The 20846-nt window shown below is 37.9% G+C and overlaps 2 protein-coding genes across 17 annotated transcripts in view; both read right to left on the bottom strand.

Moving 5' to 3' along the window:
• The window catches only part of DMD (dystrophin), a 2138536-nt gene that overhangs the window by 1596108 nt on the left and 521582 nt on the right, over positions 1-20846 (bottom strand). The window lies entirely within an intron of this gene.
• On the bottom strand, positions 18300-20145 carry LOC131502837 (proline-rich nuclear receptor coactivator 2). Its single transcript, XM_058713904.1, has one exon. It carries the CDS (start codon positions 19779-19781, stop codon positions 19362-19364), a length of 420 nt encoding a protein of 139 aa, XP_058569887.1. The 5' UTR covers positions 19782-20145; the 3' UTR covers positions 18300-19361.

Here is a 20846-nt window from a genome sequence, read left to right on the forward strand (position 1 = left end):
TTTATCAAAATGTACCTGAAGCATGCAATCTCAGAAAACCTACTATCAAATAAAGAGGAATGTTTACGATCGTTTATGTTAAGAATTAAATATCCTTTTTTCATGTATTCTTATTCTTCTTGTTAACTTTATTATTCTTTTATTCCTTAGGGGGAATGACATTTCAGATGGGGAGAGTAAGTAAAAACAACAACTCTGAATTTAAAAGGACTGGAGCAAAGTACTTTTCAATAAGAAATGGAGATATTTTAAACTTTGGGACAGATTATCCCTTCTTACTGGGCAAACCTTTACCTTTTCAATCATCATTTGGATATGCAAATGCAAAGCAAAGACACTTTTTTGCAAAGCAGAAATTTCAGATGCTTCCCCAAAGAATCAAACTTTTTTTTCATACTCATATAAAGGTGTATCTGAAGGATGGGAGCAGTTACTTTCTGCAATTAGCTTTATTTTAGAAAGTAGTTATTTCCATTATGGAATGAGACATCCTTATGCCTTCTGCATACTTTTGCTCAATTTTTGGTGTTGAGGGGTGGAGGTTTGTGCACATAACTATACACGTATGTGTGCACAACCATGTAAAAATACAAAAAGTAACCCCCGTGAGAATTCTAGAAGGAAATCTGCATCTGATCATTACTAGGAAAAAGACTATAGATGACACATGGTGTGATGGAATTCAACACAGATAAGGGAGTTTATACTGTTAATAAAAATTGAATAATCCAGAATATATGGGATATACTGACTATTGCACATCGATGTAATTGTCATATGACATTCCCAGCTCAGAGGAGCACAAAAGTTTCCCCTAAACAGAGTAATAAATCCTACCGCCAATCATCATTCAAAACAGTAGGTTCTAGCAAAACAAATAAGGGTTTTGGTCTATAGTGAGAGGGAAAGTTTCTGTCTTGGTACCTCCTGTGATTTAAGTCCTATAGAGGCAAACATTGCCAGACCACTCCCACTGAGGAGAGTGCAGCTGGCCCCGAAGCTACATGGGTAGCACAATAGACCAGCTAAGCCAATATTTGGACAGCAAAAAACCCCATGGAAGCTGTATTAATTTCCAGTTGCTGCTTTAACAAATTTCCAAAAACTTAGTGGGTTAAAATGATAGAAATGTATTATCTTATAGTTAAGTAGGTCAGTTAAGTAGGTAGTCTCATGAGGTTTAAGTGTTAGCAGGGCTCTGTTCTTATGTGAAGGCTCTAGGAGAGAATCAGTTTCTTTGTCTCTTCCAGCTTTTAGAGGCCTCCCATATCCCTTGGTCCACTGCCCTTTTCCTCCATCTCCAAAGCTAGCAAAAGAGAGGGTAGTCTTTGTCAAATTGCATCACTCTGACCTACTTTTTTGCCTCTCTCTTCCACCTTTAAGTATCCACATGACTACAAAGGGCCCACTCAGATAACCCAGAACATCTATTTTTCAGTCTGCTAATTAACAATGTTAATTCTAACTTGCAACCTTCCTTCTTTGTTGTCATGGAACCTAACATATTCACAGGTTCCAGGGATTAGGACATGGACATCTTTGGGAAGCCATTATTCTACTGACCAGAAAGGTGCTTAAACTTTCAGACTCAACAATAAAAGTCATCCGGTGCCCAGTTTTCACTTAGTCTATGATGTAATTCTGTACTGACATTACCAAACATTCAGTATCTTTATGGCTAATTATTTTTGTGAAATGGCTACTGTAGTAAATTTGACTGCATTTAAATGGATATTTTAAGCCAACTGGTGATATATGAATTATTTTATTATTCCACTGATAAGTGGCACAGTAGCTCACTAAGTCCTAAGAAACTGAGTTTCAAAGGAAAGTCATCTTATTCCTCCTCATTTATTATTGACTTAACTTCACACAAAGAAATCACTGTTGGTTGGGAAACATGAAAAATACTGTTCAGACACAGGGACAAATAACATCTATATACATTTGCTATTTTCATGACTTTTTGATAGCTGCATCAAAGTGATCTTTGTTGCATATTTCATGGGATTTTAAAAATGTTTTAACAGATTATCTACATATTCAAGTACTTTTTATCATGAGAGTTTAGACATTTTTTAAAAGTTTATTCATTTTTCAGAGAGAGAGAGAGAGAGAGAGAGAGAGAGAGAGAGAGCATGCACAAGCGAGTGGGGGAGGGGCAGAGAGACATGGAAACACAGAATCCGAAGCAGGCTCCAGGCTCCAAGCTGTCAGCACAGATCCCGACACAGGGCTGGAACCCACAAATTGTGAGATCATGACCTAAGCCAAAGTCAGACACTTAACTGACTGAGTCACCCAGGCTCAGTTTAGAACTCAGTCTAAACCCTGAGTTTACACATTTTTTAAAGTTACCTTTTGAAATAAAATTATTCACAGATTTTGTAGATTTGTTTCTCATTCAAAAGTAGTTTTGAGAAAACATTTCATTTATAATTACACATCCCAATTTGTATTTCAGTTAAAATATGTGGTCACTTACATTTGATCTAAGAAATCACATGTCATGTATCTTCTCCATTACAAGCACCACATAATTCTTCATATAAATCATGATATATTTATATAGTTCTCTCCTCAGAGTGTATGCACTTACCTAAAAAGTGATTTGGTGTGTATTGTTTTAAGTGTACACAGCAATAATAAAATTCAATGGGACAAAATATATTTTATGTTTCTAATTAGAACAATCTTTATTATAGAAATTACCAAAAGGGTTTTTACAAAATTACATGATCCACATAGAGGAACACCTGGGTGGCTAAGTTGGTTAGGTGTCCAACTTCGGCTCAGAACATGATCCCAAGGTTCATGGGTTTGAGTTCCACATCAGGCTCTGCACTGACCATGTGGAGTCTGCTTGGGATTCTCTCTCTCCCTCTCTCTCTCTGCTCCTGTCTTGCTCTCTCTCTCTCTCTCTCTCTCAAATTAAATAAACTTTTAAAAATTATATGATCCACACAGAAAGTACTCCAGCAACATTCTCTTTCTCATTCTATCTTGTGGTCTATCTCTCTTTAAGCCCTATGTCTATCAACTTTTCTATCACATAGAACCATTTAATCCCTTCTATGAAATGTGCTATTATTTCTTTTCAGATAAACTTTGATACATTATAATAGTTTATTTCACAATGATGCATATGAGTATCATTTAGCTTGGAAATAAATTATTTTACATATTTCTTAAGACCTGCATGCAGCCTCTTAGAAATAAAACCTAAGGTCTACAGTTAAACACACATATATAAGCACTAACATTTTTATTTTCATAATCACCTTTACCAGCATTCTTATATTTAAATGAAGTAAGATAATCAGGAAGACCTCTCTTCAGCTTAGATGACAAAAAAGCCAATAAGAAGGGACATATGAGGTAAAACAATTCCAATACTGAGATACTGACCATTTAGTTCCTTCTTAATATTATGAATTCTTTGTATTAATCACTGATTTTAACCTATCAGCCTGATGACAGCTTATATGATCAAGCCTAATTACAACTCTAAAATCCTGAACTGGTCTGTGTGCATATCATTGGCCTTCCCTCCATCATATAATCAACTGATTTAAAACCCATGCCTTCAAAAAACATTTACTGTGCACTTACTAAGAGGAGATACTTCTTTTAGGCTCCTGCAGTTCAGATATAAACGAAAATGAGTCCTGCACATGAGGAAGTTAACATCTATGAGATGATTAGACAAGTCTACAACTACCAACAGTATTATGATAAGCCAGCAGTACTGTGGTAGGAACTAACTCCACCAAAATATAAGTCAGAATGAATTCTTCCTGGAGACCTAAGGAGTTTTACATTACATTGTCTATCACTGACATGATCAAAGCTAAACACGACAAGGCCAATTCCTGTTTACTCTGTTAATACTGCATTAAAAAGTAGTAAAACAAAACAAAACAAAACAAAAAAACCCATTAGCAACAGAAAAGATTTTTAAGGCTAAAATCAATGGACCTTGCATATGATCCTCTAATACAGTGATGCCTTATTCTTACATCCATAAATGAACTCAAATACCCCTGGAACACTATAGGTACTATAAAGTATTCATTAGGTGATTAAATAAACAGAGTCAGTTGGGGTACCAATTTGCTTCCACCTACCTGAGTAGTCTCCTTTTCTTCCTAGTGCTTTGGAATTTGTCAGCCCTCTAGTGTGTAATCAAACTTCTTGTCTGTAGGTACCTGCCTTGTTTCTCCTATTCTATCTTTCCATGCGTTGACAAGATCTCCCCATGATCGTGTACACACACACACACACACACACACAAAGAATAAGGCACTACAGCTTACATCGCCTATATCAAAGATCCAACTAACTTCAATAGAGGGAGAAACAGCCACTAAAAATTTTAAGGTATGGGTATAAAAAAAATCTGAATTACTCTGGAGAGAAATAAAGTTACATGTGTCTGCTCTGCTTTCTCTTTATTCCACAGATATAAGGTATTCTCCCCAGAGGACAGCAACATAACATAAGTTGATATCTTAATACTCACAGTATTCATATGAGATCCTGAATAAGAAAGTCTTTAGTGTCATTTGCTGAATTCACGTTTGATTTAAATATTACACAGCAACATGGTAAGTTTTTAAAAATAAAAACCAATTCCAGGGGTGCCCGGGTGGCTCAGTCAGTTAAGCATCTGACTTTAGCTCAGGTCATGATCTTGCGGTTTGTGAGTTCAAGCCCCACATGGGGCTCTGTGCTGACAGCTCAGAGCCTGAAGCCTGCTTCAGGTTCTGCATTTCCCTCTCTTTCTGCCCCTTCCCCGCTTGTGCTCTCTCTCTGTCTCTCAAAAATAAATAAATGTAAAAAAAAAGTAAAAAATAAAATAAAAATAAAAACCAATTCTGAACATATTCTAATGAAAATTATGAAAATGATCATTTTTCTAAGGTATCTTACACATAAGACAAATAATTTCACAGGGATGCTTTCCTTTAACAGTTTTTAACGACAAATAGTTCTTTCCTCATATACGCATTACATATTATGATTAAAAACCACTAGAAAATCAAAGACAAAAGGTGATTTCAAATGCAGTATGCATAGTATCAAATAACCTAAGGACATATTTAAAACACAAGACTCAGAATGGTTTGAACACATATCTAGGACCAAAGAAACATGCTATTCTGACATTGGTTAAACTAAGAAAGCACATGATCTTTTGGGGACTCAGTTTACTCAATTATGAAATGTAGAGTGGAAGAAAAGCATTCCAGACTTTTGGCACAGCAAGTTTCCAGGCCTGAATAGTGTAGTATCACTCTGGATGTTGTGTATAAAAGGGATTGGGGGTAGGGCCAGAATGGAAGCAGGGCTAGCAGTCAGCAAGCTCTTCCTGTGGTCAAGGAAAGAGAGGAGAATGGCTGGAACTAGGGTTGTGGCTGTAAAGGCAGAGAGGGATCCAAGATGTATTGATAAAGTCTGAAAACATAATCCACAGAGCATCGTGATGGATTTAAATTGAGGGATGAGAGGGGTTGGGGAATCGGGGATGATATGCAGCTCTTGCGTTGAGAAACTGAGTGAACAGATGATGGCATCACTTACTGGTCCAGGGGACACTGGAAGAGGCTATCTCAATGAAGATGTTTGTTCTAATGATCATTTTGTTGAGAAACGTTAGATAATGATACAGAATAACTGCACAAGAATTTCACATACAGTTTATATTCAGATACAGTTTACATTAAAATTATATTTGAAACAACCTTTAATTTCCAGGCAATAAATTGGTGGAATGTTTTATTAGAAATAGTTCTAGGGACACCTGAGTGGCTCAGTTGGTTAAGTGGCTGACTTCAGCTCAGGGCATGATCTCCCAGTTCGTGAGTTCGAGCCCCACGTCAGGCTCTGTGCTAACAGCTCAGAGCCTGGAGCCTGCTTTGGATTCTGTCTCCCTCTCTCTCTCTGCCCCTCCCCTGCTCATGCTCTGTCTGTCTCTCTCTCTCTCAAAATTAAATAAACATTAAAAAAAATTAAAAAAAAAAAGAAATAGTTCTAATACTTCATTTTATCCATATTTACAGCTATTTAAATCATCAACATCAAGTAATGTAAAAGACTGATGTATTACTGCAAAGCTGCCTCATCCATTCCTTTAGTCAATGCAGACATGGTTGATTCATGGAAAAAAACAAAATCCCCAAACTCATCCATGTGTTTGTAGGACAAATTCAATCATCTTTTAAATAGCCTCAGGGTGGTCTCAGTCATTAAAGAGCAGAAGGCTAATAAAACAACTGTTCCTACTAATCTGTTTTCTGAGTTTTGTAAGTAGGTGTCCTCCCTTATATATTTTATTGGCGATATATGTTACCTTTATAGAGAAGCAGCTTTTCTATAGCTCTCCAAAAGGTTAAAAACCTGAGGTGTATTTTAGGTCAATTCCTCTTGTAAATGTTCACTTAAAATAGTTTAAAGAGCTTTTTCACAAGTTGGAGGTGATTGATTGCACTAGATTTAATTTAAAAATGCACTATTCGAACCTATGTATGTCTGTGTGTATGTGCACATGTGTGGATTTGCAATGAGTTTTGCCTAAAGAAAACCTTTAAACTGAAATTAAAAGATGCAGGACTTTTTTATTAGAAATCAAATACGTTCAAGAGAAAGCAATGACTACCAAACCTTATTCAAAATGGTGAAGAACTTTATTATTTAAGAAATCAATGGGCTTTGAAAGAAGTAAGGAAATAGAAAGGGAGGTTACCTTCCTGCTCCAGATCACCTTCACTATTTATAGACTTATGTATTTAAGTCCTGTGAATATTATTCGGGAAGCTGAGTAAGGACAATTGTACAGATCCCATAGGTTTTGCTTTATTTAACACCCTATCTAAAAGATTATGACACATCCGCATTTTCACTTTCACTTGACATAAACATTTTCGTCATTTATTATGATAAACTGTCCACAAACATGTTTCACACTTTTTAAAATATTCTACTAAAAAAAAAAAAAAACGTTGAAAAAAAAATATTCTACTATATGTGAATCAATTGATGGGGATGAGATCACATCTTGTCACGTATAATTGTTAGCTATATACTAGCTAATACTACATTGTCGATTCTTTGGAAGACTCTCTTTTCCTTTTCGATGCATTTGAAGTAGACAGCATTCTTTCTTAAATAAAGCTGCCAATCAACAGGTACCTGATGAATTAAATTTATAGTTGATAAAATAATGACCCTGAAGCAAATAAATTTAAAAAGCTTCTTCTTAGTGTCTGAAACAAATTACAATGCCCTAATTAGAAGTAGGGGCTACAAAATTTCTAGTTTATTAGTAGTGTGGTTCACCCACAATCCCACCCTACCCCCAGAAAAAAAAAAATCAAGTCTATAGAGCCACCTGTCCAACATTTATGCTCTACAAAATCATTATTTTATTTTTTTGGACTAATCAGTATGCATTCAGTTCAGTAAAAGACACACTGGCTGAAATGATATTACTCTATAATAATGATGAAATTTAGCTTTCTAAGTAACCAATGTTTAGGTTCTGATACTAAATTCTAATTTTAAAAGTTTCCATTCCTTCTACAAGATTAGAGTTCTCAGAGAAATTATGGTTATTCAGTGCCCTTGATGAACCTGAAGAAAGATTACTTTCAACAAATGACAACATTCTTTCAAGCACTGGTAACCTTTGCCTGCCATTTTCCTCACCAGTATATATAAAGATTAAGATGAAGAAGAACAGGGCAGTTATCTTTTTTTCCTTTTGCAATATATTTTTTTGCTTAAAATGTTTCCACTCACTATGAATACACAGATACTATCATTTAATAGAAAATTCGTATCAAGTATTACTGAAATCTTGCTACAACTAGTATTTTAAATAAGCAAATTTGCTTAAGTTATGAAAATTCAAATATTAATTTCTTATCTCTTAGTTGCTTAATATTCTGTATTTTGTGATTTATTTTTTCTCATTTTTCACATGCAGTGCTTATGTGCTTTGATGGGAAAAAAGTTGGAAATAAAATAATACAGAGAAAATTACATGCAGTTATTTAATTTTTATGGAGGAGCTTATATCTTATCTTTATATTTATTCATTAAATTTGGAAATAGGTAGGATTAGTCCTTACTTTTAGCTTTCTTTAACCTAGCTCCTGCACCATGTTTCTCCAAATACATAAAATGCTCCAAGATTCCTATTGTTCTAGACTAATCTTTCCCTACCTCCTGCTATATATGCTCAGACTCCCTTTGATTAACAACCGCAACAATATAATAGTCTATCATTATGTTTTAGGTGACATGAGGTTCATTTATCAAGGTCATCACCATGTACTCTTTGTCCAATGAATAATATTTTTAAATCTTTTTTAAACTAATCTCTACAGCCAACCTGGGGCTTGAACTCACAACCCTGGTATCAGGAGTCACATGCTCTATCAACTGAACCAGCCAGGTGCCCTGGAGAGCATTAATTTTAAATAAATCAAAAGAGTTCTTAAGAAATCCCAAAAGATCCACTCTTTTTCCTGAGGTGTGTGTATATTCATTCCACTGTGAATGCTATCGCCTTACAATGATAGAATATTAATGAAACAGTTTTTAAGACACTTTTCCAAGGTGTTCACTTGCCCAACTGAATCTCTACAAATTCAAATTCTCAACTTCCCCAAATAAAAAAATCCATCCAAAAAATGTGCCACATAAAGAAACTTACACATTTAGGCCTAGGCAAAATGCATATTTTTACTCAGTCCTTCTTAAGATATAACCTTGTCTCTCTCTCTCTTTTTTTTTTTTTTTTTCATTTTGCCAATCCGTATTTTAGAGATTCCAATCTAGATAAGAGATGTTCACATCTCAAGCTGATTGAGCAAATACATTAGACAGTGAGATGTTTTGGCACACCTTAAGTAAAGCCTTGCGGACTCTTTCTATTTCCGGAGTTAACCAAGAGAGGCAGTAGAAGGGAATATATTCGTAGGTGGTTAGTATTTCCTTTTGATAACTTTAGGGTGACTTGGATAGGATTAGTTTGGCTCCAGTTTGCAGGACTTTTGCATTTATTTCCAGGACATTTGGAATCAACTGACTGACTTCCGTCCATTTTAAAACAAACTCAATTAGCCTCATAATATACAGAGTAACTTTTGAATCAGTGCAAAGGTAAACCTTCAAGGAAGAGGAAAGAAATTACTCTGCATTACAATTACTTTCTGCAGTAGCTACAAGCAGGAAATCTCAACTCCAACTCACTTGCTAAGTGATATGGGCAAGTTACTTAAACTCTTCCCTTAAAAACAGCCAGTGTAATAGTGTCTACCTCCTAGGATTTTTGTGGGAATAAAATGAAATTATACCTATAAAGTGTTAAATACTGTGCCCAGTGCTTATAAATTTTCAGTAAATATTACACCAGATCGCATCAACATTTCTGTACAAATGCTACTCCTGGTTTCAAAAGACAAGAATTTTTCTGAGATTTTTGGGAACCAGCTCAACCACCCACACATGGTTAATAAAGTTATGGTTGCAGAGGAATAACTCCTTTTATTTTCATAAGTGTACTCATTCATGTCTTACAAATACTATGTCAAATGTAAGAATAAAGTATTGTAATTATGAACCAGCCTTCAGGAGACGAGTTAGAAATCTTCAGTAAACTATGACTGTGTGTGTGTGTAATTTAAGACGTAGTTCAAGTTTACTGTGAAGTATTATACTCTGCAGCTTAAGAATGTCAAGGACTACCACCTAGAAATCCAGCTGTAAACCAGCAATATCCCTCAGATCACGAAACTGTAGAGTGGGAAGGTCACAGGGAAAACAGTAAGATTTAAAATGGGAAATTATTGGGGCGCCTGGGTGGCTTGGTCAGTTAAGTGTCCGACTTCGGCTCAGGTCATGATCTCACAGTCCGTGAGTTCGAGCCCCACGTCGGGCTCTGTGCTGACAGCTCAGAGCCTGGAGCCTGTTTCAGATTCTGTGTCTCCCTCTCTCTGACCCTCCCCCGTTCATGCTTTGTCTCTCTCTGTCTCAAAAATAAATAAACGTTAAAAAAAAAATTAAAAAAAAAAAGAATAAAATGGGAAATTATTTAATTTGCAGAGAGTCAGCATTTATCCTATGGGCTGGCAAAATAATTAGGAAGATCAGCTCTCCCTAATTAAGATAATTTATAGGAATAGAAAGAGAAGAAACATTTAATTTCTACAATATTCCGGGCACTTGACATACGTTTTAGCCACTGTTTCTGAATGCATATTACGGGCTAAATACTTTACAGGTATTATTTAACTTCATCCTCACAGTAATTGTATGAAGTAGATATTATTGATTCTACTTTGGACGTGAACAAAACAGACTCATAAAGTTTCCCAGGGCCACTTAACTAATTCAAGGCAAAACAGGATTTTAACTCAATGCTCTTTGGTTCTACCAATAAAAGGTTAAAATCAGACCCGGGCTAATAATGTGAACTTGCCCCGGAAAATGACCAAAGAATCTCATTTTCTTAGAATTATGGAGCGAAGATAATGGTGGAATGTTTCATCTCTTTTGTTTGCTAGGTACAACAACTTTTAGACTAGTGAGGTTGGGGGGAGGTATGAAGTGACATGCAGGGCTTCATCTTCTCTGACTAGAATGATATTAAATATTGCTGGGAAATCAAGGCTGCAGTTTAAGTCAAGTGGCTCATAATGACCTAGAATCTTGCCCTTGCCATATGCACCCCATTGGAGTGAAGAGCACGTGTGCATATTTTGGTTGCTTCTGGGCCATCCAATGACATAAAGATTTCATGCTAGCATATTTCATGCCTTGTATCCTTCTATACAGCTAAGTAAATGTAGTATTAGATTAAATTATATTGCATCGGTGAGTATAATTGCCAATTTAATCCCTACACAAGGAAAGTGATACTGCAGGCTATGATGACCGTTATGTTCTGTCATTAAAGGTCATTTAACTGGCTGAAATACAGGCTGTTTAGCAACACCACTCCTAAATAAACGCCTTGTGATTAAAGCCAACCTATTAATGCCATTAATATCAGAGATTATGAAGTTAAAAATAGCCATTTGCTTCATTCATAGGATCACAAGCTTGTATTCTGAAAAAAATGATTTTACTGCCATTTAATTTTTTTCTTAGTTATTATTGAAAATTCCTCTGGAATATGAGTGTTATTCAGTTTTATCAGCTTTATAAGCTGTGCCGGTGAAAGAAGTAGGTACTGGTTGAAAAAGGGATCATCTAACCCCTGATGACAGGGCACAGTGCTATTAGTTAGGATCAAACTGAGAAGGAAAGAGAAAAAGGGAAAAATAAATAAAAGGACCAAGAGTCAAGGACCATCTCTGCACACAGGTTGTCGTAGACAGCCCGTTGATGGCGTTGGTGCTTGAGAGTGAGCAGCATTCTATCACAAGCATGTCTGTGATGCAATAAACAGAAGAAGGGATGGATGGATGGATGGAAAAGAGACAGCTGTGCGGACAGAAGATAAAGCAAGCCCCTTAATCCTAAAAACAAGGTTTTGGTAGCCAGTCTTACGTGACACTATCTCTGTGTTATATCTGGTCGGTGAACCATTTCTCATTAACAACATGAATGTTAGCAACAAGCATTGCTCTGGAAACTGAAGATCCGAAAACACCAGCCTTAGTCACCTCTTTAGGAAGAAAATGCTAGAGGTCTGAACAAACTCTGGGACAACCGATTCAGATTGTATCCTCTAAAAAAGCCTATCTCATGGCAACAATTGTTGTATTGCAGCTATTATTGCCATGGCTATATGACAGTCTCACCTGATGAGCTCTTAAAGATGGCTGGTGTCAGGTCCCCACCTGAGACCAATGAAATCAGAGTATCTGCTCCAACCCAGTGTTTTCATAAACCACCCCACAAGATTTTTGTGGGCAGTCCTGTTGTAAATAACTCCAAGTCTGACAAGAGATAAGCCTGGATTTGAGTCCAGCTCATCTATGTTTTGCTTATGTGATCGTGGGTTTAGTACAGCTTGCTAAGACACAGTTTTCCCATAAAGATTAACTGCCCCGGAATTACTGTGTAAAAACCGACAAAGAAACAAACAAAAAAACAAGATAAAGTACGTGACGCTCCTAGAACATGGTTGTCCTTCTTACATTTTAGTTATATTTTACCAAAAGGAACTTTACATATTTGAATTTATATCACTGGCCATAAACTGTACAGGGATGCCTGGGTGGCTCAGTCAGTTAAGCATGTGACTTGTGATTTCAGCTCAGGTCATGATATCATGGTTTGTGGGTTTGAGCCCCGCATTGAGCTCTATGCTGACAGCATGGAACCTGCTTAGGATTCATTCTCTTGCTCGCTCTCTCTCTCTCTCTCCTCTCTCTCTCTCGCTCTCTCTCCTCTCTCTTGCTCTCGCTCTCTCTCCTCGCTCTCGCTCTCGCTCTCTCTCCTCTCTCTCGCTCTCGCTCTCTCTCCTCTCTCGCTCTCGCTCTCTCTCCTCTCTCTCGCTCTCGCTCTCTCTCCTCTCACTCGCTCTCGCTCTCTCTCCTCTCACTCGCTCTCGCTCTCTCTCCTCTCACTCGCTCTCGCTCTCTCTCCTCTCACTCGCTCTCGCTCTCTCACTCTCTCTCGCTCTCGCTCTCTCACTCTCTCTCGCTCTCTCTCCTCTCTGTCTCGCTATCTCTCTTGCTCGCTCTCTCTCTCGCTCGCTCTCTCTCCTCTCTCTCGCTCTCGCTCGCTCTCTCTCCTCTCTCTCGCTCTCTCTCGCTCTCTCTCCTCTCTCTCTCCTCTCTCGCTCTCTCTCCTCTCTCTCTCCTCTCTCGCTCTCTCTCCTCTCTCTCTCCTCTCTCGCTCTCTCTCCTCTCTCTCTCCTCTCTCGCTCTCTCTCCTCTCTCTCCTCTCTCGCTCTCTCTCCTCTCTCTCCTCTCTCGCTCTCTCTCCTCTCTCTCCTCTCTCGCTCTCTCTCCTCTCTCTCCTCTCTCGCTCTCTCTCCTCTCTCTCCTCTCTCGCTCTCTCTCCTCTCTCTCCTCTCTCGCTCTCTCTACTCTCTCCTCTCTCTCGCTCTCTCTCCTCTCTCCTCTCTCTCGCTCTCGCTTTCTCTCTCCTCTCTCTCGCTCTCGCTTTCTCTCTCCTCTCTCTCGCTCTCGCTTTCTCTCTCCTCTCTCTCGCTTTCTCTCTCCTCTCTCTCGCTTTCTCTCTCCTCTCTCTCGCTTTCTCTCTCCTCTCTCTCGCTCTCTCTCTCCTCTCTCTCGCTCTCTCTCTCCTCTCTCTCGCTCTCTCTCCTCTCGCTCTCTCGCTCTCTCTCTCCTCTCGCTCTCTCTCTCCTCTCGCTCTCTCGCTCTCTCTCTCCTCTCGCTCTCTCCTCTCTCTCGCTCTCTCTCTCTTCTCTCTTGCTCTCTCTCCTCTCGCTCTCTCTCCTCTCGCTCTCTCTCCTCTCGCTCTCTCTCCTCTCTCACTCTTCTCTCTCTCCTCTCTCACTCTTCTCTCTCTCCTCTCTCACTCTTCTCTCTCTCCTCTCTCACTCTTCTCTCTCTCCTCTCTCACTCTTCTCTCTCTCCTCTCTCACTCTTCTCTCTCTCCTCTCTCACTCTTCTCTCTCTCTCGCTCTCTCGCTCTTCTCTCTCTCTCGCTCTCTCGCTCTTCTCTCTCTCTCGCTCTCTCGCTCTTCTCTCTCTCTCGCTCTCTCGCTCTTCTCTCTCGCTCTCTCGCTCTTCTCTCTCTCTCGCTCTCTCCTCTCTCTCGCTCTCTCCTCTCGCTCTCTCTCCTCTCTCTCGCTCTCTCCTCTCGCTCTCTCTCCTCTCTCTCTCTCCTCTCTCTCGCTCTCTCCTCTCGCTCTCTCCTCTCTCTCGCTCTCTCCTCTCGCTCTCTCTCCTCTCGCTCTCTCTCCTCTCGCTCTCTCTCCTCTCTCTCGCTCTCTCCTCTCGCTCTCTCTCCTCTCTCTCTCTCCTCTCTCTCGCTCTCTCTCCTCTCTCTCTCTCCTCTCTCTCTCTCCTCTCTCTCTCGCTCTCTCTCCTCTCTCTCTCTCCTCTCTCTCTCGCTCTCTCTCCTCTCTCTCTCGCTCTCTCTCTCCTCTCTCTTTCGCTCTCTCCTCTCTCTCCTCTCTCGCTCTCTCCTCTCTCCTCTCTCGCTCTCTCCTCTCTCTCTCCTCTCTCCTCTCGCTCTCTCTCCTCTCTCGCTCTCCTCTCTCTCTCGCTCTCCTCTCTCTCTCGCTCTCCTCTCTCTCTCGCTCTCCTCTCTCTCTCGCTCTCTCCTCTCTCTCTCGCTCTCTCCTCTCTCTTGCTCTCTCTTCTCTCTCGCTTTCTCTCTCTCTCTTCTCTCTCGCTTTCTCTCTCTCTCTTCTCTCTCGCTTTCTCTCTCTTCTCTCTCGCTTTCTCTCTCTTCTCTCTCGCTTTCTCTCTCTTCTCTCTCGCTTTCTCTCTCTTCTCTCTCGCTTTCTCTCTCTTCTCTCTCGCTTTCTCTCTCTTCTCTCTCTCTCTCTCTCTTCTCTCTCGCTTTCTCTCTCTTCTCTCTCGCTTTCTCTCTCTTCTCTCTCTCTCTCTTCTCTCTCGCTTTCTCTCTCTTCTCTCTCTCTCTCTCTTCTCTCTCTCTCTCTCTCTTCTCTCTCGCTTTCTCTCTCTTCTCTCTCGCTTTCTCTCTCTTCTCTCTCTCTCTCTCGCTTTCTCTCTTCTCTCTCGCTTTCTCTCTCTTCTCTCTCTCTCTCTCGCTTTCTCTCTTCTCTCTCGCTTTCTCGCTCTTCTCTCTCTCTCACTTTCTCTCTCTTCTCTCTCTCTCTCTCTTTTCTCTCTCTGTCAAAATAAATAAACATTAAAAGGTAACTGTGCTTTGATTTGAGGCAAGGTTATTCAGCAATATTGAAAAAGTAACTCTCAAGAATGGTACTAAAGAACAATTGATTATTTCTAAAATGTAAAAGCACTGGGTTTCAACCATTTAATTTTGAGAGAGACAGAGAAAGAGAGAGAGAGAGCACAAACAGAGGAGGGGCAGAGAGAGGGGGAGGCACAGAATATGAAGCAGGCTTCAGGCTCTGAGCTGTCAACACAGAGCCCAATGCAGGGCTCAAACTCACGATCTGTGAGATCATTACCTGAGCTGAAGCTGGACGTCCAACCAACTGAGCCACCCAGGCGCACCAACCACCATAATATATTTTAGTAATATATAACATCCTCAAGCACTTAATGGCTGTAACAGTTTGCTCATCTCTCTAGTGGACAGCACAGGACCTACTAACCACACAAATTTGTCATAAGAAAATAAATCTAAGAGTATCCTTTATTTTTAAGTATAATCACAAGACTACTGTAAAGCTTCCGGTCTTTTTTACATGGATAACTAACCTGTTAGAAGAATTAAATGGAATCAACCAAGACCTCAATTCATTATTATTTTACCCAATATTCTTCTAAACTAATACATTTTCAGCTTGTATTTCATATTCCAGCTGTTAATCGGCCCATTTTTTTGTAAATAAAGAAATCACTTAATTGGGAAAAATATGTACCAACCTGATAATCTCTTTTTCTAAGACTGAGTTTTAAGGCTTTCAGATATTTATTTGCAATTTCTGGGCTATCTTTTATAATTTTTTTCCACAGTTAATTCTACTTTGAAAAGAGTAAAATGAATGAAAATATTCCAGCTATAAGCAACATATGCTTTACTTTCAAACATTATCACTGATCAAACTAAAACCTCAGAGATTTTGAAACTATCCCATTTCACTTATTTTTAAAAGTTTATTTATGTATTTTGAGGGGGGAGAGGGAAAGAGAATCCCAAGCAGGCTCCACACTGACAGGGGCTCAAACTCACAAACCTCAAGATTATGACCTAAGCCAAAATCAAGAGTTGGACGCTTAATCAACTGAGCCACCCAGACACCCTTTTATGCCATTTTATTATCATTTTCCATCACAATTTAAATATTCAAAATGCTTTTGATTAAAGCTCTACCCCTCTGGGATCAGTAAGAAACACAGATATCAACTATGGACCACTTTAATTACTCAAACATACTAATACCTAATTTACTGCATCATAGCTGAGTTTACTTAAAATTAAAAACAAAGGGCAACAAATTGGTTTTCCAATATATTTTCCTTCACAGTCTAATGGACTCCTAGCGATGATATACCTAGAGACATCATCCACAAAATATTACATGTCATTCAGCACTAGAATGTGGTGGATGCATTTCCCAGCTGTTTAAACAATTTAATGCCCCATGAGTCATTCAATATGATTTATTGTGACTGTATAGGCCCAAGATGTTATGTTTCCCCCACTTAGATTAAAAAAAAAACTGAGTAAAATAACTGAAAAGAAATTCCCAGTTATCTAGACAAGGGTTGGTTATACTCAAATGCTCCTGAACAAATTTGGTGTAGAACCTCATCACAACATAAATCTTGAATAACATGATTAGATTATACTTCTTTATTTAAATTTCATAATCAAGTGAGAAACTATATTACTTAACTATGACGAGAAATAATATTCATTTTATCTTAACAAATCAACTTCTGTGAGATAAAATATATAAATCAACTATTTTCCATGAAGTTAAAATTGTCATAAATTATGAAAGGACATGAAAGATTAGTACAAAATGCTAAATTATGGTAAAGGATAAATCAGGCCATGGACACACACAAATATTGTCTTTAATGTTCTGGACGTCTTCCTATTGTCTAAGTGGGTGAATATGGGACAGTTATACCCAATTATTTCAGTCATCCAAATGACTGAAATGAATCAACGCAATAAAAATCACATCAATTTGTTACTGATTTGTTCAAATTGTCCTGAAAATATTTGGTGTTCTATGCTATCTGAATTGAGAATAATGTAGAAGACATCAAAGAGAGACAGTAAATTCCTATTTCCTCCCTCCCTCCCTGTCTGTCTCTCTCTCTCTCTCTCTCTCTCTCTCTCTCTCTCCCGCCCTCCATTTCCCCACCACCCACCATACCACTGTTAGCTTTTCAGGCTACTGGAAAGTATTAACATATTTATTTGTTTGGGATTTCTGTTGGGACAAGCAATTTAAAAGTTCTCCAACAGGAAATACAATATTCCAACAGTATTATCTTAATGTTAATATAATCATTTGGAACACAGTGTTAATGTATTATGTGTATCCTCATAATGTTTGTATACTATTACTGGTAACTTTTTACTCATGTAGTAAGTTTTCATTTACTTATTTTGCTGTGTATTACTTTCATGTACAAAGTACTGCCTCACTGTCCCTTAAAGATTTGTTCTCTACAGTAGCAGTGATAAAACTAAGGATGTCTCCAGACACTCTGGTCAACTTTAACTCAAATGCATTAAAGTATATTAAAGTGTCATTGGATAGTTAAGGCTAGTTGTATCATGTATCCGCCCATGGAAAAGAAAAGTTGTAAAAGAACCTCTTTTTTACTTTTAGATAGCAACAACTTGTAATATCTCTAAAGGCTCTCTGCCATAGACAATAATCTAAATCAATTTAAAAAATGTACAAATAACATATTATTTTATTAGGTCCAGGATAAAACCTAAAAATAGTCAAGCATATCCTAGTAAGTAGCCTTACTCTAATAACATGCAGGCTAGGAATATGTTGATCACATTTCTCTGGACGTCTCTATCAGCCATCAGTTTTCCTAAAGCCTCATTATGTATCAATGCTAGTGTCTGTTTTTTTTTTTTTTTTTTTTTTTTTTGGGGGAAGAAGCAATTTTTATTTTTTAATTTCATGCTTGAAATTTGCATATGTACATTAAGTACTATGTAAACTTGTCTTTAGAATACCATTATTTGATTTGGGCAATATTACCTCATCTGAATTTACTTGGAGAAAGACAACTTCACCCTTCTCTTTTAAAATGTCAAAAGCTGCCAAGTTAGAATAGGGCACCTAAAATCAGAAATTTTAAATTGACTCTCCCACACACATTTGTAATTCACTATTGGGTTAATTTATATTTAGGTAAAGTATGTTATCAAGTTATGCAAGAAATTGCATCTTTTACATTAAGTGGTCCCCTGGTTTGCACTTACTAGTAACAAAAAATATATATACTGGCATCATACACTAAACTATATTCATGTTATAGATTACAAAAATTATTAAAAGCCAAAATGAATCTTTAAGATTGGAGGGACCTTTTAATGGTTAATCTTTGGGCTTAGAGGGAGGAAAAATTAAAATAGTCCCATACTGCATTTCACATCTCTTAAAAATAGGAAGTGTTTTAGCAGCTTTAAAAACCTTTTCAGTTATATAAAACTTACTACACCTAGGGTTTACTTTGAAATATAGTTTACCACCAGATCAATTATACATACACCAGCACTTTAGCACAAGGGCAAACCTTAAAAACAAATTATTTTGGACCTTTAAAATCAGGCCATAGCATAAAAAACAAGAGTCATGGTCTTACATTCAGCAAATTCATACTAAAATATTCTATTTTTATAGGATAAATGCCAACAAAACTTTACATATGCTACAAGTTTATTACATATATTTACATGGCTCTTTCCTAGGTACTTAAAACTTTCACATTATACAGCTCCCCACTTAAGTAAGCTTTGCAGGGATAACTTTTGAGACCAGATCACTGTCAGAATAGCTTATGCAGTGCTAGAATACAAAAAATGTATTCTGAAAGCTACTCAGTGACCACCAAATACTGTTTCTATAAAAACTGGTTTTGGTGCATTAGTTGGCAGACGCTTATCCACTCACTGCATGAAAGAAATGGCCATTGGCATATGTGGTCTCATTCTAAATTAGACAGCCACGAGTGCCCTTTCTACATTCACCAGCATACAGTTTACTAAAATGCAACCATTCTCTAAGAAAAAGTCACATTTTCTTTTTGGCAGTGCATAGGATTGTTGGCATATTATTGGTTTGGGTGTTTCTAGGACTTTAAACTTTCAAATACTCAACTACTTCTTAGTCCCTGTATGTCTTAACTAGATGCTTAAAATCAGATTCACTAGCTTTCAACAAGTCAATCTAGTGATCCATGAATGATAATCTTAAATTAGTATTTTCACCCAACAGATAGGAAAAGTTGATTACCATTCCCCAAATCTAAACTTAAACCACTTAAGTTACTCAGTTGAGAACACTTAGTATCAAGTACTATGATGAATAATTTTGTTATTTTAAGTTGCACTGATCCCACCATCACATCACAGTGCACACAACACATAAAACAAGTTAAGATGAAGTCTAATTAGATTTTCTACATTAATTAGCAATTTTACACAAATAGATTAGTTCCCTAGTGAATTTGGTCTGAAACAATTGACAACTACCCTCCAATATAACTAAGTTTAAATAGTATTTTATCTTATACCTGTACTTTAAGTAAGGTTTTAAGTTGAAATGTCATTATTTCCTTATCAGAAGGATTAAAGGAAACTGGAACCCAGTGGCTTGGTGGTTTAGGGAGAACACTTGGTGATGGTGGCTCACTAAATTTGGCTCCAGCATAGTTCTGATTAGTTTGAGACTTAAAAAGTAAGCTAGAACTTGATAAGCTAGAGTTCCAGTTTTGATTATTTGGAAAATTTTTGTTCTTCCCCCCATTTTGCATGGCCTGCCGTGCAGCTGCTGAGGAGGTGTAAGTATGTCCCCTTTCTTTTTTCTTATGAACAATCTTCATCTGGGAATTCTGATCCTTGGTCTTCTGTCTATTAAGCTGTTGCTGGTTCTTACTAACATTTCTCGATTGAGGGGCTGGAATGTTATACCTCTCTCCACCACCCATCTTCAGCTTCTTTGTCACCTTTCAGTCTGCTTTTCGGATTGCAGGATTTCCACTACCTGTCCCCTTCCTTGCTGCCAAGCCCAGGATAATAGATGTTGCTTTCTGCCGGATCCTTTCCTTTGTCTCAATACAGAAGTTTTCATGGGCCGATCTGCTGAGTTCAGCCTAGGAGCTGAGGCCAACATCTGAGTCTCCTCAGCACACAAGTATGAGAGAAGTCCTAGCGACTTCAAGCTCGGAACGGCGGCGGCGGCTCTTGCTCGGCGTCTAAGCCCCCCTCCCCTTCCAGGGAGAGACGAGGCGCGGGACGTACGAAACCCACGGGCACCGATGAGCTAGCTGCTGACCGCCTCAGCTTCCCGACCCCGTGTCTGTTCTAAGCAATACTAATACAGGTATATATTTAAACTAACAGCACTTCCCAAACTCCTTTGTTAAAAGGTTGCACTCAAGACACATGAAGTAAACGAGATGTCAACACTAAATTTGCTAATGTACCCCGTTTCTTTGCTAATATGACACCATTTCTAATTTGTGCATTCCAAGTACAATCCATTGCAGTTCAAAATTAAAGAAATATTTTCATTATTATTACATTTAACACTATTAAATGATATATAATGGTTTTAATGATCAAATTTTAATGTTTCCTTAAAAAAGAAATCCTGGAAAAAGTAGTCTCCTGCTGATATAATAGGAACATTATTTTGCTATTATCATATCTGCATAAGCAGATGATCATACTTTCCATTTTCCATAACAGAATAACTAGACTAAAACATGTTTTTCCAAGAAACTCACCATTTAGTTTTAGATAGCAACAATTTGTAGTATATCTAAAGACTCTCTGCCAGAGACAATGATCTAAATCAACAAAAAAATTATACAAATAACATATTTTGTACAAGTTACTTTGTCATCAAAAACACAATGGCTGTTTTTATTTATATGTACTACTAAAATACTTTTTTTTTTAATATGTGGGAAAAAGAACATTTAACACTGCAGACAGTTTGGTTCTAAAGAATCTGAGACACTTATAATAAAAATTTCTAGTTGAAGTCA

The sequence above is a fragment of the Neofelis nebulosa genome, chromosome X (assembly GCF_028018385.1).
Source record: "Neofelis nebulosa isolate mNeoNeb1 chromosome X, mNeoNeb1.pri, whole genome shotgun sequence".
NCBI lineage: Eukaryota > Metazoa > Chordata > Mammalia > Carnivora > Felidae > Neofelis > Neofelis nebulosa.

Coding starts and splice junctions, on each gene's coding strand:
- LOC131502837 (XM_058713904.1), bottom strand. CDS start 19,781: ATGGGTGGTGGAGAGAGGTATAACATTCCAGCCCCTCAATCGAGAAAT.